The sequence below is a fragment of the Taurulus bubalis genome (assembly GCF_910589615.1).
Source record: "Taurulus bubalis genome assembly, chromosome: 4".
NCBI classification, from domain to species: Eukaryota; Metazoa; Chordata; class Actinopteri; order Perciformes; family Cottidae; genus Taurulus; species Taurulus bubalis.
In genome coordinates this window covers 20,029,377-20,043,741 of record NC_136592.1, presented here as the reverse complement: position 1 = coordinate 20,043,741, position 14,365 = coordinate 20,029,377, and the positions used below count along the sequence as shown (strand labels likewise).

The 14,365-nt window shown below is 42.4% G+C and overlaps 1 protein-coding gene across 1 annotated transcript in view; it reads left to right on the top strand.

Moving 5' to 3' along the window:
* The window catches only part of nfatc3a (nuclear factor of activated T cells 3a), a gene marked incomplete at both ends in the record, with an annotated part of 54,088 nt that overhangs the window by 30,559 nt on the left and 9,164 nt on the right, over positions 1 to 14,365 (top strand). The window contains 6 exons of the mRNA XM_079216608.1: positions 3,510 to 3,709; positions 4,220 to 4,392; positions 4,862 to 5,002; positions 8,644 to 8,699; positions 8,878 to 9,004; positions 11,010 to 12,104. Of these exons, the coding sequence (XP_079072734.1) occupies positions 3,510 to 3,709; positions 4,220 to 4,392; positions 4,862 to 5,002; positions 8,644 to 8,699; positions 8,878 to 9,004; positions 11,010 to 12,104 (1,792 nt within the window). The remainder of the gene's footprint in view (positions 1 to 3,509; positions 3,710 to 4,219; positions 4,393 to 4,861; positions 5,003 to 8,643; positions 8,700 to 8,877; positions 9,005 to 11,009; positions 12,105 to 14,365) is intronic.

Sequence of the window (14,365 nt, the reverse complement as noted above, 5' to 3'; positions counted from 1 at the left end):
TGCTAAATTGTGCGCTTTCTTTCTGGCCCTCTAATCAGGTTTTCCTGTTTGATTATTTGATTTGGAAATAACTGTTGGCCTGCTAAGTGTATGTTTGTCAACACTCTGGCTCCACACCAAATCCCTTATGAGCAGAGATGGAGAAACAGAGACAATCCAAGAGAGAGAGTCAAAGATGAAAAGGGAAGAGCTGGGTTTGTACTCGCCGTAGTGAAGTCGGTGCGAGGTGCGCACACTAGAAAGTGACTTCATCACAACTTGCGCGTCGTGCGCCAAGGCTCCACTGATTTGTGCACCTCTGAATTTTTGTAAAGAGGAGCTCACTGCATTTGGAGCTTTTCAGATGTTACTGTCAGAAATAATTATTTGAAGACAGGGTTTTACAATGAAGGACAATTTGATTAAAAGAAATTCTCTACAGGACATTCCACCTTCTTTTTATTATAATGAATGTAATACTTTGATTTATTTCTTTACATGGCTTGTATACTTGGGTCTGTATAAGTAACCCATGAATATGAGTTTACAGTTAATTACAATTCCTGCTCGGCATTATGGAGTTTCTTTCGTGACATTTTTCTGGTGACACTCGCCTTTCCGTGCTTCTGTTTGTTGTGTTCCCAGGCCAAGGCTTTTCAGTTTTTTACATGCGTCCTTCCTCTGTTACAGATACATTCCTCCAGAAACTGTTAACTCATGTTATGCTGTCTGGAACACATATGGTGCTGTGAATAAACATGCCCTGATTTATTGACATACACACACATACACACTACAGTCATGCACACAGCCACATGTGACACACACACATGTGCACACACACACACACACACATACAGACTGTGTGTGTGTTTGTGTGTGTGTGTAACTTCCACAGTGTGCAGACATGATCATAAAACAAGCAACACAACCCACAAGACTGAGACCCTGTGTGTCTTTGAATGCAGAATAATGGTCATTTAAAGCCATGGATCATTCAGACTGGGGTGCATAATTACGTGTTAGCTTGTTACTTGCTAGATTTGTACTTTCATGTGGCTCTTAAGATCTAATGTGGTTTTCAAAGATGAACCCATTACTGGTTGTTATGGGGGGCTCATGCTGCTTCTTGGTGCAATTTCCTTTGGAATACATTTCATGTGCCACATACAGCAGTTACATTCCAGAAGCATGCTGTCTACGTACGTTTGTATGTACTTTTGTCTAAAGAGGAAGCTTCCGATTGGTCTCCATCTTTGGGGTTAGTGTGGGAGATTTCATTCTTCCTCCTCACAGCAGCCTCTGCACTACAAAAACTAACAGCAGTGTACAAAGCACAGAGACGCAAACACACACCCAAAAACATAAAGGATTACTGATTTGTTTTGTCCTTCATTCTGATTCAGTCACGTCTTCATCACTGAGCAGGTAAAATACATGGTTTTGGAAGAGGATCAATGTACCACAGGGGAGGGAAGTTTTTGCATCAAAACAAAGCCTGGGGGTTGGAAATTAAATTTTAAAAGCCCCAAATAAAAAGCAGCAACAGTTGGCAAAGTAATTGATTTATAGACATAAACAAACCTTTCCCTATATAATTACACATGATTATAACTGCTACTTCCTATGGAAATATAAGAATGCTTTCCACAGATTTTTGGTGAAGCAGAAGTTGGAACTCAACACTTTTGAAACCCTGGACCTGCACTTCTCAGTCCAGACTTGTACCCTGAGACACTGGGAATATGTCCTCACTATTTGTTAATAGTTGATCATCATTTGGCTACATATTAAATGAGTTATGTCAAGATAACCATTGTGCTCTTGACTAGCTTGGTGTTAAGTAGTAACAACAAAGTGGGAGTTTGTTTACTCGCCAGTAATATATTTCCCCTTGTATTCTTTTCAATTCAACCTTCTCTTGGGAACCAATGGGTCTTTAATGAGCTCAGTAGCTCAAGCATCTTAAGATACAAGGTTTTTATTCAGCTGAACAGTGAAGCATTATTCAGATTTAAGTATCTGCCTCTGGAGGCTCGTCCTCTCACATAACCCGCTGTAAACACAGCATATTTCACTTTTTTCACAGCTCAGTTCAACATAGGTGCCTCATACCTTAACTTATTACACCGCGGGGTGCCCTCAAAGAAGTAGCAAGCAAGAGAGAAAAACAGGGAGATACAATCATGACCACAGGCTACTAGTAAATCCAATGACAGATGTTCCCTTGTACAGCAACTCCACCATTGATTTCAGTACACCTTTTACCAATGCTGGAAATACGTTGCATTTAATAATACTGCTGCAAACCAGGAGAGTTTAATAAATGGCTTCAGAGAAAGTAAATATTTTGAAACCAAGCACACATTTCCTCGGCTCACTGTTTTTCTCAGGTACATATGTTTCCAAGGCCTGATTGTGACCAAATTAATTTAGCTGGTTTTGGAACGGCACATGACAAATCCAAAGCTACACCCACTTTCTCACCCACCACAGTTCTGTACCAAACATTGACACAGTGGTGTGTGACGCAAACCTGCTGGGAGGAAAGGGTCTGTAGCCAGCTGTGGTAGGGTTGAGGCTTGGCAGTTTCTTGGTCGAAACAGCAATGAATGGCCTTGTTCTTTTCTGTTAAACTCAATGGGCTGCCCTCCATTTGAGCTGAAGGTGTGGGTTGCGGGGGGAGGAAAAAGAGGTGAAGGGGGGCAGTCTGCCAAGTACAACATTATAACAGTGGTGGGATTGTGTGGCCTGTGTTTTCTGTCCCTCTGAGGAGGAAAAGTTCTGCTCCCCTTTCCATCTTCCTCTTGTCTACCTGACACGCAACACTTTTCCTCCATCCAACATCTCACCTGTCTGAGTGGAAACCGTGGTGCCAGCACTCAGGGACTACTGGGGAGGGCAGTTTCTAGTCTAGGTGCCGCATGAGCCACTGGATTTGAAAAGACTGTTGTCTTTTATTTGATTTTTTTACTTTTAGCCACAGTGTATAGGCCTTTTATTTGCAAGAGACCTCACGGAATTAGTTGAATATCATGTGAATTATGCTTTTGTATAATTCAACATCATGTTTTTGTTAATTGATATGATGAATTAGTACACAAGCTATTTGTTCTTCTCATAATCTCTTAAAGTCAACTCAGGTCTCTTCGTTAGTTTTTTTTGTGGTAACCACTGTAGAACAACAAGGTTTAGGGCTCTGGTGAGGTTTGCGGGGGTAACCTTGTCCTGCGCAGAATCCTGTTAAGGGACAGCCGTGCAAGGGGAAAAAATTATAAGTCTATTAGTTGAAAACATCAGTGGCAAACTGGTTGGAGGCCAAAGCGCCAGATGAATCTCCAGTGATCCTGCCAGAAATATTGCAACACCCTCAACCTGACATTTAGATTCCCTCAAAAAAAGGTGGCCTTCTGAATGCAGTAGAAATGAAGAGAGTATTCCTTTGTTCACACCTCTCATCTGGACCCCAAGAACTCACATCTGTTTTTGTTTTGTTTTTTTTCCATCTCTCTCTCTCTGTCGTTTCTCAGCTCATTGGCTACAGTGAGAAGCCCATCAACCTGCAGATGTTCATCGGAACAGCAGACGACCGTTACTTGAGGCCGCACGCCTTCTACCAGGTGCACCGGATCACCGGGAAAACCGTAGCCACCGCCAGCCAAGAAATCATACTCTCCAGCACCAAAGTTCTCGAAATTCCTCTCCTGCCTGAAAACAACATGACAGCCGGGTAGGTGTCGGAAGCACTTCACGGTTACGTTACTCAGTTATTTGCTTACCACCATAAAGGAAGCCCTGTCCAATGAAAAAATAACAACGTTTATGGTCATATAGGGCTGTTACATCTTCCAAAGGAGATTTAATAGATTTTCCAAATTTAAACGAACAGGAGAGTCGGGCACAGAGGAAAATGGCACTCATGGAGCAACGAAGCAACCTTTATTGAAATATTTAAGTTTATAAATCATCAGAATGTTATATTTTATATTTAAATAAGATCTGGTTTCATTTACATTTTAATTCATAGGAAGGGATTCGGTAGGGATTTTCTCATTTATAGTTATATTCACGAGCATTTTTATTTTGTGAATTCAACACTTAATTTGCTTCTCATTGCCAATCCCCTGCTGAGCTTGTGGTTGATTTTATCACTCCCAGGCCTTCACTACTTATGCATGTCTTAGTGATTGCCTTCCCAATGGTGCACTATGGGGCCAACTATTTTCCCTCTACCTTGCAGTATCGACTGTGCTGGCATCCTTAAGCTGCGGAACTCAGACATAGAGCTGCGGAAGGGGGAGACGGATATAGGAAGAAAGAACACACGGGTCCGCGTGGTGTTCAGAGTGCACATCCCTCAACCCAACGGGAAGGTGCTGTCGCTGCAGGCAGCCTCTATTCCTGTGGAGTGCTGTGAGTGTCAACTTCGCACACATGCAATCACACAAAAACATATTCATTCAGAAAACCACTCACACACACACACACACGCACACCTTTCCACACACTTCTTTATTTGCAAGCTTTCAGTCTGGCGATTTTATATGTTGTTTTAATCTACTGTTTGCTCTCATTGAAAGTCACTATAGATAAGAACGTCTGATAAATGTTAATAATAATATTGCGTTCAGTTTTGTCTGTGCCATAACTACAAGAATACTACTTTTTGTGTTGAGCCTGTCAGAGAGAGAGTACTCTGTGGTCATTTTTGAGGTCACATTTTTTGACAATTTTGTATCATAAAGTGCTCTTGTTAATGTGTCTGCTTATATTATAGTACATCCATAGTCCACCCTTAACAAATAGACTGCAGTGTGAATATACGTAGCTCACCAAATGATCCTCCTCCTTTTCTCTTCAACCCCTGCTGCGTCTCTCCCAGCCCAGCGCTCGGCTCAAGAGCTGCCCCAGGTTGACAAAACCAGCTTGACCAGCTGTCTGGTCAGCGGGGGAGAAGAGATGGTCATCAGCGGCTCCAACTTCTTCCCAGAGTCCAAGGTCATCTTCCTGGAGAAAGGCCCTGGTAAGTGTTTTGTCTGCACAGCAGCTTACCCTTGAACCTCCTCTGCAGAACCAGCTTGTGCCAATTGTAAAAAATCATGTTTCATGTTTGTCTGACAGATTCCTTCAGAGAGGCCACCATGCGTTAAACATGACACGTGGCATTCATGTGGTTCATTGGACAATTGTTTTCTTCATAGGCAATGAAACAAACAAACTTTGGGTTGTTGCGGATTTACATACACTTGAGGGTGGAATCAGAAATTTGCAGATGTTGCAAATGTTGCAGAGATCTGCAGAAGGTTATGAAGATTTTATAGTAGTCATGGCTGATACGTGTCTGCAGGGATATAAAAAAGACATGTATCATTATCTTAGCCTCAACAAGTCTCCTTTTGCCACAGGGCATTTTGTCGAATGCAGAACAGATGTATGTCTCCTAGTTAAACTGTCTATGAAGCAGGCATGAGGCAGTAATAGGCACATACTGTATAGTGAGAAATAAAAAAAGGGTCCACTTTTTTTATTTTCATCCACACTTAGTTTACTTACTCAACAATGTCATTAAGAACATTCCTTTTTTTTGTTTGAACTAGTAAGAAACTTTACAGAAATCCAATATACAAAGTGCAGGAAGGCAATACATTTTTCATGTCATTGCTATTCAACAAACACAATCACAGACACACTTAACAAGAGAGACTAATATGAAATTAAATACACAAAACAGATGCATGCGTTCTACTAAATTGAGTATTTGTGACTTTAAAAGATGCTTGTGTCAGTTTAACAAAGGCCAAGGCTAAATAGATTACTTAGTTAAACTCCCTGGGCTAGTCATCCTGTTTCATTTAAGTCACTTGTCTTTCTCTGCCTTATCTTTTTTCTCTTTTGTACATCACTCCGTAATCAAAACACAAGAGATTCCCAGAGATGGAAATTTTAAATGGATAGCATTCGTCGAGCCAGTCTCTGCCTGCCTGAGCTACCTTTGTGATGGAGAGCAACAGAATCAAGTTCACACATGGCAAAAAGTTGAGTGGTGTGGTTTTTGCGAGTGCGAGTCATTCTCTCGGATTTTGTAAGAGGAAAAAAGCAGCGCAGAGGAATGTCTTTAGCTCTTTCATGTGAAGCATGGCATAGAAAAGCAGCACGGGTGAAACAACTCACTGACGGTCAAGTCTTTACAGCGCAGCAGCAAGTGGAAAGCTTTGAGGTGCATCTTGGGTAGGGAGGAAAGCTGGGCCTCATGCTGCACGAGGGCAGCGGACTGTGGGAGGAGACAGAACGAATATTAAAGGAGAGGGGAAGAGGACGTTGATTGGGTTTGTGTAAATGATCCCACTCATCATGACTAATCTGCCTGCTTTAGTGCAATAAAGCCCTGATTGGAGTAAGTATAGGAATGGAAGAAAAGAAAGAAAGAGAGGCAATGACAGATATCTTTCCACCATCTCATAATTGAAAGACAACAGTAGATTCACAAGGAACTGGAGACTGGCCTATTGTTGCTAGTACACGGAGATTATTGGATGGTACTATAAATGACTCAAACTGTAATGCAGTAGTTTAGGGTTGCTATCTCTTGGTGTGCATAGCATTGGTGGGATTTCAGTTTTTTGTTCCCTTATTAATGTAACCTTTACTTAGGTCTTCAGGATTTTACTCATGGTAAGTGAATAATATGCTGAAAGCTTACTAACTGAAAGGCCTTTAACAAAATAAATACCATTTTAAAATCTGTGTTAGATGTCTGTTTTCCTCACTTTCTGTATAGCATAGTCTTTACTTGAAACAAAGATTGGTGTTTCAGAGTTACTACACTGCATCAAACATTAAAATAGGTCCATAATTGGTATAAGTATTTTTACAAGGATGATTGTTGATATAAAGAGTGGAATTTGAAGGCAGTCACACCGACTGCCCTAAAATGATGAATACAGCATCTGTACGGCCGTGGACTTTTACAAAGATGTCACAAGATAAACAGTAATCACCGTTCTTGTATCATCTGACTGGGGTGCACAGGGTGTCTTGGTGATCCGAGTCCTTGTCTTTGCGCGGTATGAGGTTCCTGTCGGTGCTTGTTGTCTGACGGGGCATGTGGGGCCCTTGCTCCTGCCTGTTGAATGTCAACAAGCTGCACTGCAATAATACACTGCTGTCAGCTGCAAAGACATTCAAGGTCATTTGCTCATTGGGAGAAAAAGAAATGTCTCTGTCATCTTCTCAATAGAGAGTGTCTCTTTATGGTTATAACTGGCTAATGTGCCAGGGGATTACTATGACTAAGGGTAATGTTAGGGTGAGATTAGAACAGGTAAATCACAGACTTAAAGCTACAGTAGAGTGTGGATCTTGGTAGAATGCTTAATAGCCTAAATGTTACAAGGATTACAGTTGAGTGCTTGTTAGAATCTACTCAAATAGGCCAGTCCTCTGCAGACGTGTTGAATATGCCTGACAATGGTATTTGGGGGAATCCTTTGGGTTTTGAAGAAGAGGCCATGCAGGTGCAGAGTATACTTGCACCATGTGCACACCATGATACAGGCAACTGCAAATGAGTTAGACTCCACTGAGAGGCTATAGAGTCCAAAGTTAGTTTTTATTCTTCTCGATGCTGAGACGACTGTGATTTCTTCAAACCACACGGCAATCCTGTCGGTGTTTTCATCCCAACTGCTTCGCTCCAAGCAGCTGCCTCTAACATGTCTGGCCAGATAAATAGATCCCTCATAGGAAAACTGGAAAGGATGTTTTCTAGCCAGAAACCTGGAAGTGTCTAAAAGAATTTTAAAATAAATACACTTATTCCACTGCTCTCTCCATATTTTTTTAAGACAAAAAGCAGGATATTTGGACATTTGATTACTATTTAATAGCTGCAAGGATTTTCTCCATTCGGCTTCTAGTTCTTTAAAAACGACATAATTTGGATGTCTCTTGGTTCCCCAGAACAAATTTAAATTGTGTGCTTCACTGGAGCCTCGTGTGGTTCTTAAGCCCTTTCTGTTTGAGAAAGCGCTGTAGACTGACATCATCTTTAGGAAAATAGAGAAAGAGAGTCACTCCGGATGATGAAAGATACTTTTAAAAATACCAAACTATAATTCAAAAGGGGTCTAAATTATAAAACTGTAGTCATCAGTCAAACTGTAGTCATCAGTGATCCTGTGTGGCCTGGGTTTATTACTGCCTCTGTGTTAGTCATTAATTTCTATTTTAACGGTGTATTTTGAAGTTGCTTGTATGAATGATGACAGCAGGTTTTGTGTTTGTCCAAAAAACTGGCTAGATACATTATGTGAGGATGGGATACAATGGTCCTGTATTCTGCTTCATCACCCACTGAGCCCTCAGTTCATCCTTCATTGAAAAGCCAGGCATTACTCTGTCTGTCTTTGGCCAAAATTAAGAACTGTGAAGTCTGTCCTGATCTCCTCATCTGTCAAATGTGGCGATTTGGAGGTTTAATGTTAAATGAAAAGAAACAGAGTTGAGAGTGACAGGAAGGATGAAAGTATTTCCTTAAGTATGTACAGTAAACATTTCAACTTGTACTATTTTGTGCAATTTGCAGTATGTTTCTGCCTGCTTATGGCAGTAGGATTATCATTGGCTTATGCAATTAGCTTTTTTATTCTTTACCATTCTCCCTAGATGGACGGCCACAATGGGAAGTTGAGGCAAAAATATTACACGAGAAAACTCAAGGAGTAAGTTGTCACTTATTCTAATTATTCATAATTCTGTCTGTAATACAGTTGTTTGCACCTTAATTAACATGTCTGTTGTACATTTTTTGTGCTCGTATTTGCATTGTATTATATGCGAATGGTATTGTATTTTGTTGGCAATAAGTGTGTATTAAAAATGTTTAATGTATTTTTGTAGTCGTGCATCGTGGTGGAGGTCCCTCCCTACCACAGTAAGTCTGTGGGCTCAGCTGTGCAGGTGCAGTTTTATGTCTGCAATGGCAAGCGGAAAAGGAGCCAATCCCAACGCTTCACTTACCTTTCAGGTGAGATGAGAGGTTGTCATGACGTTTAGAAATTATCGTTGACCATCAATAACAGTTTTTTTGTGGCAGGCTGGATTGGTGTGGGGGGTGTGGTTGGATGGGGGTCAGGCTTACCACTGCTCCAATAAAAAAAGTCTATAGGGTACAAAACCGGTAAGGCAAGGGAGAACAATGTTGCTAATATTATGCTGTTTTAGGTGCTAGTATTATTATATTAAGTATTTGAGATCCTACGTAATTTTCCTGCTACACATTTTACAAACATTTACACAAAGAGATCCTCTCAAGCTTTACTTCGCTTCCTGCTGTAGTTCATCTCCCGCGGTAATGACAAGTGTTTGACTGACAGCTGAGGCAGTTGCAGCATGTTCTTCATGTTGCACACTTCTCCACAGGGGTTTCACTAACCCTGTTTCTCTCTTTCTCTCTCCAAAGAAAGCATTGCTGTGGTTTAGAGGGGGCTCTTCCACTAACAATAACATTAACACCTGCAAACTGTTTATTTTGTTAAGCCTACTCAAACTTCCGAGCCAACCTTTTCTTTCTCACATGTACTGTACTTGCTTGGGGTGTTATGATGCAAATCTATTGCTATCCAAGAATGTTTTACTATATATCACTCTTGAGCAGTAAGGAAACTCGGCGGTCATGATAGTTTGGAAGTTTCTATCCAAAATGTTTTTCATTAAAGTCACATTCCTGCTATTTGATATTGTTTTGTTATTTTCCTTATGAAGCCAGTCAAACTGAAAACACCGTTGGCGGAATATAATGAAATGTGAGCATTTCGTGCAACATATCCAAACCCCTGAGTCTTACCACAACTGTGTGTATGTTTATGTGTGTGTATGCACATAAGCAGCCTTGCCCCTACACCCACCCAGCCTTTCTGTTGCAAGCACGCCCACTCAGCACTGACAGTTCCTGTTTTCAGCGTTGACAGATTAGGGCAGCCAATCAGAGCAGAGTAGAGTAACCCTGCTCTGTCAGTCAAGCTGACACCACCAGTGTCACCACGGACACCGCCTGCTTTATTGTGGCAAACGAAAAAAAGTTTGGGCTTGGCTGTTGAGGCCCTGGCCCCATTTAAGGATGCATTCTGAGTAAATTGTCTTTTTTAAACAGTTCTTTGTTGAACATTACACATTGTACGTATGTTCAATTTTGTGGCTAAAAAAAAAAAAAAACATCCAGACTTCAATTATGTTCTATGTTTTAATATTCATTATGATACCATTCTCTTACCCTTGATATCCCTCTGGCTCCATTTTTAGCCAGAACTGACTTGACTTAAACACTGTTTGGCCTTTTCGTGCCCTCTTCCCTCTCAATCCCAGAGGCATGATGGGGTGAGTAGAGGGCATGAGCAGTGAACTTGTTTGCTGTCCGTCTGATCTGGGCTGCGGGGCAATCAGCTCCTTTTCCCACATAACATTTCACATGATGGCACCCGGACTGACAACATATGCTCTCCCTCTAATTCAGAGCTGGATAAAAATAAAACTCTGTCACAAGGCACCAGATTGGGAAATAGGTTACCGATTGGCAGAGCAGTGCTGTGAGCTTTCACAGTAAACGGGAATGGCCCCATTTACCATCACAATGTCACTCGTTTTTTTTGTGTTTTTTTTTCATCTGAAAGGAGACCCATTTCATACATTTCAGATACTATTTTTTACTGCTTTGAAATTCTTATGACCTAGTTTTTCCGGTTTCACTGAAACATTTAAACTTCAAAGCTACAGATTCAGGGAATTACTGGGGGTTGAGAATGAGGAAAAACTTGAAACAACTACTGCCTTTTTTTAGCTGGTTGAAGTCACTGGACTTCTGTACCTGTGCCAAAATAATAATGACACTGTAAGTTCCTTTTTTTTTTCCTTCAGTATTTTATTAATAAACGTAACTGACAATGTGTTTTTTTTCTTCTCTCGTCCTGTCTGTCTTTCATCTTTCGTCACACCTCTCTTCCTCTCTCTCTATGTGTAAACCTCTCTCCTTTTAGTCATGGTGAAACAGGAGCACAGAGAAGAGCTGGACCTTTCTGCAGTACCCCCTATGTCCATGCCCCTGGCACATGCTGCCAGTCTGGTGCGCACCCAGCTGCCTTCTCCTGAGCGGTGCCACCCATCGGACAACCTTCTGTCCAGCTCCCCTCATGGCCTGGCCACCGGCTCCGGACCTGGCCTGCTACCCATGCAGGCCCCCTGCTCCTCCCTGGGCTCCCCATCTTTCCAGCACCTGCCTCACCTCCAGGGTCGCAGCTTGCACCACCCTCCTGCAGACTGCCACATGACGTTCCACCCGAGTTCTGCCCCTGATCCTCTTCCTGCTCCTCCCCGGCCCTCCTACCAGTCTATGCAGCACAGCCACAGTCATAGTCATAGCCTGCCCTTCAATGGCCAGTCCAGCCTTCCTCCTCAGGGCTACGAGAGGATGCCCTTTCAGCACAGCCCCAGTGCAGCGTCACACCCAATAAGCATGGGAATGGTGTACCCTTCCTCCCCTTGCTCCTCACCATCAGCTCCCTCCTCTTCAACCACCCACCCCATTGCTGGGTCTCCCCAGAGCCAGCAACCCCTGCTATCCCCCTCATCCCCACACCTGCACACACTCGGAGGCTATCACTGCTCCCCAAATCCCACCCGGGTGCCCTCTCCTGGTGGCCACCCCCTTGTAGGACAGCACTCCTCCCAACTGCATAGAGCTATGGGCTACCACCCAGTAAGTCAAAGGTCGGCCTCGTGTCCCACACCGTCCAGCGCCCCTCCTCCAAGGATGATCCCCTCTCCCCACTCGGGGCCTTCCTCCCCTCAGCTCCACTCGCTACCCTACCAGTCTCCCACCTCATCCTCCCCCACCTCTGGTGGCAGTCCTCTGGGGCCCATGCTACAGCAGCATTCAGGACAGCCCTCTCCCCAGGCTACAAGCCCGGTCATGGCCAGCCTGTCCCCGGTGGCAGCAGGGCCTCTGGGTCACCCTCTAAGCCCTCAGGGGCCGTTCCCCTCGGACGAAGAGGGGCTGACCATCAAGCAGGAGCCTGAAGAGAGGGAGCCCACCTTCCGCTCCATCGGCCTGCAGGACATCACACTGGATGATGGTAAGATATTTATTCCCGATATTAATCTCTCTTTTTTAATAATTTTCCTTGGAGGGTTCAGTATACAATTGATGGCTTTAACAAGCAGAAAAGTACTGAGAGTCACCTGCCGTTTTACTGCCATTTGTCAGTTTGGGAAAAGAGACAAAGAAGAGCACAGGATGTCTATGACAAGTTAATTTAACTTTCAACTCAGTCAGAAAAAGCAAGGCCATCAGAAATAGATATTTGATCCAATTAAAACGAGAAGTTCTCCCTTAGAAAAAGACACCCAGTAGACACACACCTTCACTCCATCAATCTTTCACTTTGTTTTGCTTTGTCTATGTAATTACACATTTATTTAGTTTTTGCTCGGACACTCATTCTCTACTTTTCTGTCAGTAGTCTTGCTGCACTCATTATCACATTTTACTTCGCCCTGTCCTTTTGCACAATATATATATACACATCACACCCATCTGTGATCAATCTCATTTCCAGTCTAAAACAATGGATCACTGAGTTCAATTTAACCTAAAAAATGTCACATGCAAGATAAATGTGTGTCTGATAATGTAAAACAATACCAGTAGTTTTGTAAGTGGCTGAAACCTTGATGCCTGATTATGGTGATAGCCAGGCTCATTACTGAGGGGTCCTGTGACTTAGTATTGGGTAACATAGACAGAAGAGAACTGATAACTATAGTATCATATTAAAAGGCATAATGGTAAAACTGCTAAGCTTCTGTATCTCTGGCAGTGGTTTTTGAAGGTTAATTACACTTTGCATTTGTTTGGCTTCTTTGTACTAGGCAGGGGGAGAGGATTGCATCATTTTGTGCTACTTGCAAAGACTGTAGCTGAAACACAGAAACTACAGTTGTGTGCCGCTTCATCCTGTGTGCGCTTGTGTGTATGTGAGCGTGTGTGTACATGCATTAACAACTCTAATTAGCATACTCAGGAGAACTCGTTGACTTAACAAATGGCCGTGAAGTCAGCACATGTATTCAGCAGCTTTTGTCTCCCTCACATGAATTCTACTTATTTTCTTAAAATATGTGTGTCCAAGCTATTACCAATCATCTACCTCCTTATCGGCCGTTCAGGGACTTGCTTGGGTTTGTTAACCCCAGTGCCATAATCAAATGAGGGTCCTAAAGGTTTAGGGTTAATAAATAGCCTGACAAGGCTGTCAGGGAGGTGTGATATTGTGTGCTAGCAAGGGTCAGCCTAATTAACACAGGGCCATTGTTAATAAGTCGAGTGTGAAAGGCCGACAACCACGGAGGTTTATCAGTGCATAACACATATGCATACACACGCTAACACACATTTAAACATATGTCCGAAGAAAAAAAAACTGTTTCACTGTCTCTTTTCTGTCTTTCCTTATTACAGGCTCACATGAAATCTGTTTACTCAGAAATGTTTCACACAAAACTGAAACTCAGATTTAGTCGGCCTCTCCCCATCACACATGCAGAGACAGACACTCTGAAAGTAGCTGGCTGTGCTCTGACCAAAAAAAAGTGTGAGAAAAGTTTGTAAATGACACGGTTCAACTGGGAATGTAAGCTCCCCCTTTGAGCCAGTGGCTAAAAATAGCTTTCTGTGCCAGCCCGGCTCTGTAGGCCATGTTTTGAAGTAGCAACGTGAAGCTTACACCCAGCTCCCAGTTTTAGGAGGTCACACTCTCTTAAGTAGACCATATTAAGCCCAGTTTGTCAGACCAGGATGGGCATTAATGCATAACGAGAGAGCCATATAACATCAGTACATGTAACTCACACAAATACAATACAGAGCTATTAGGCATAATTCACTTTTTTAAGGCTAATCACTGTGATTATCTCTGTTGATAATGCCATGAAGAAGTTACCCTTTAGACGTTTGAGAATGATGTGGCATCAACTTTTCTCCCTTCAGCTCATGATTTTCACTCACTGACTATTACTTTATTATTTCTACTGTCATCCACTTTAGTTTTACTCTTTTATTAAAACATTCAATGTGTTTTGGAAAATGTGGCTTTTAACAGTTTTCTGACATGTTTTCTGACCTGTAGAAAGCTGAGATTGAATCAATATTTTATCATACCGTCATTATACATTAAACTACTACTACTGCAGTATCACAGACGGCCTGAGAGGGAATACAAATGTGAGCGAGTAGAAAACTGCTCTGGTTAGCAAGCAGATGGCCTTTGTGACGCACACCAGAGCATGCTTGAGATGTGTGTCTGTGTGTGTGCGTTAGCTGGGGTATTGTGTTTGT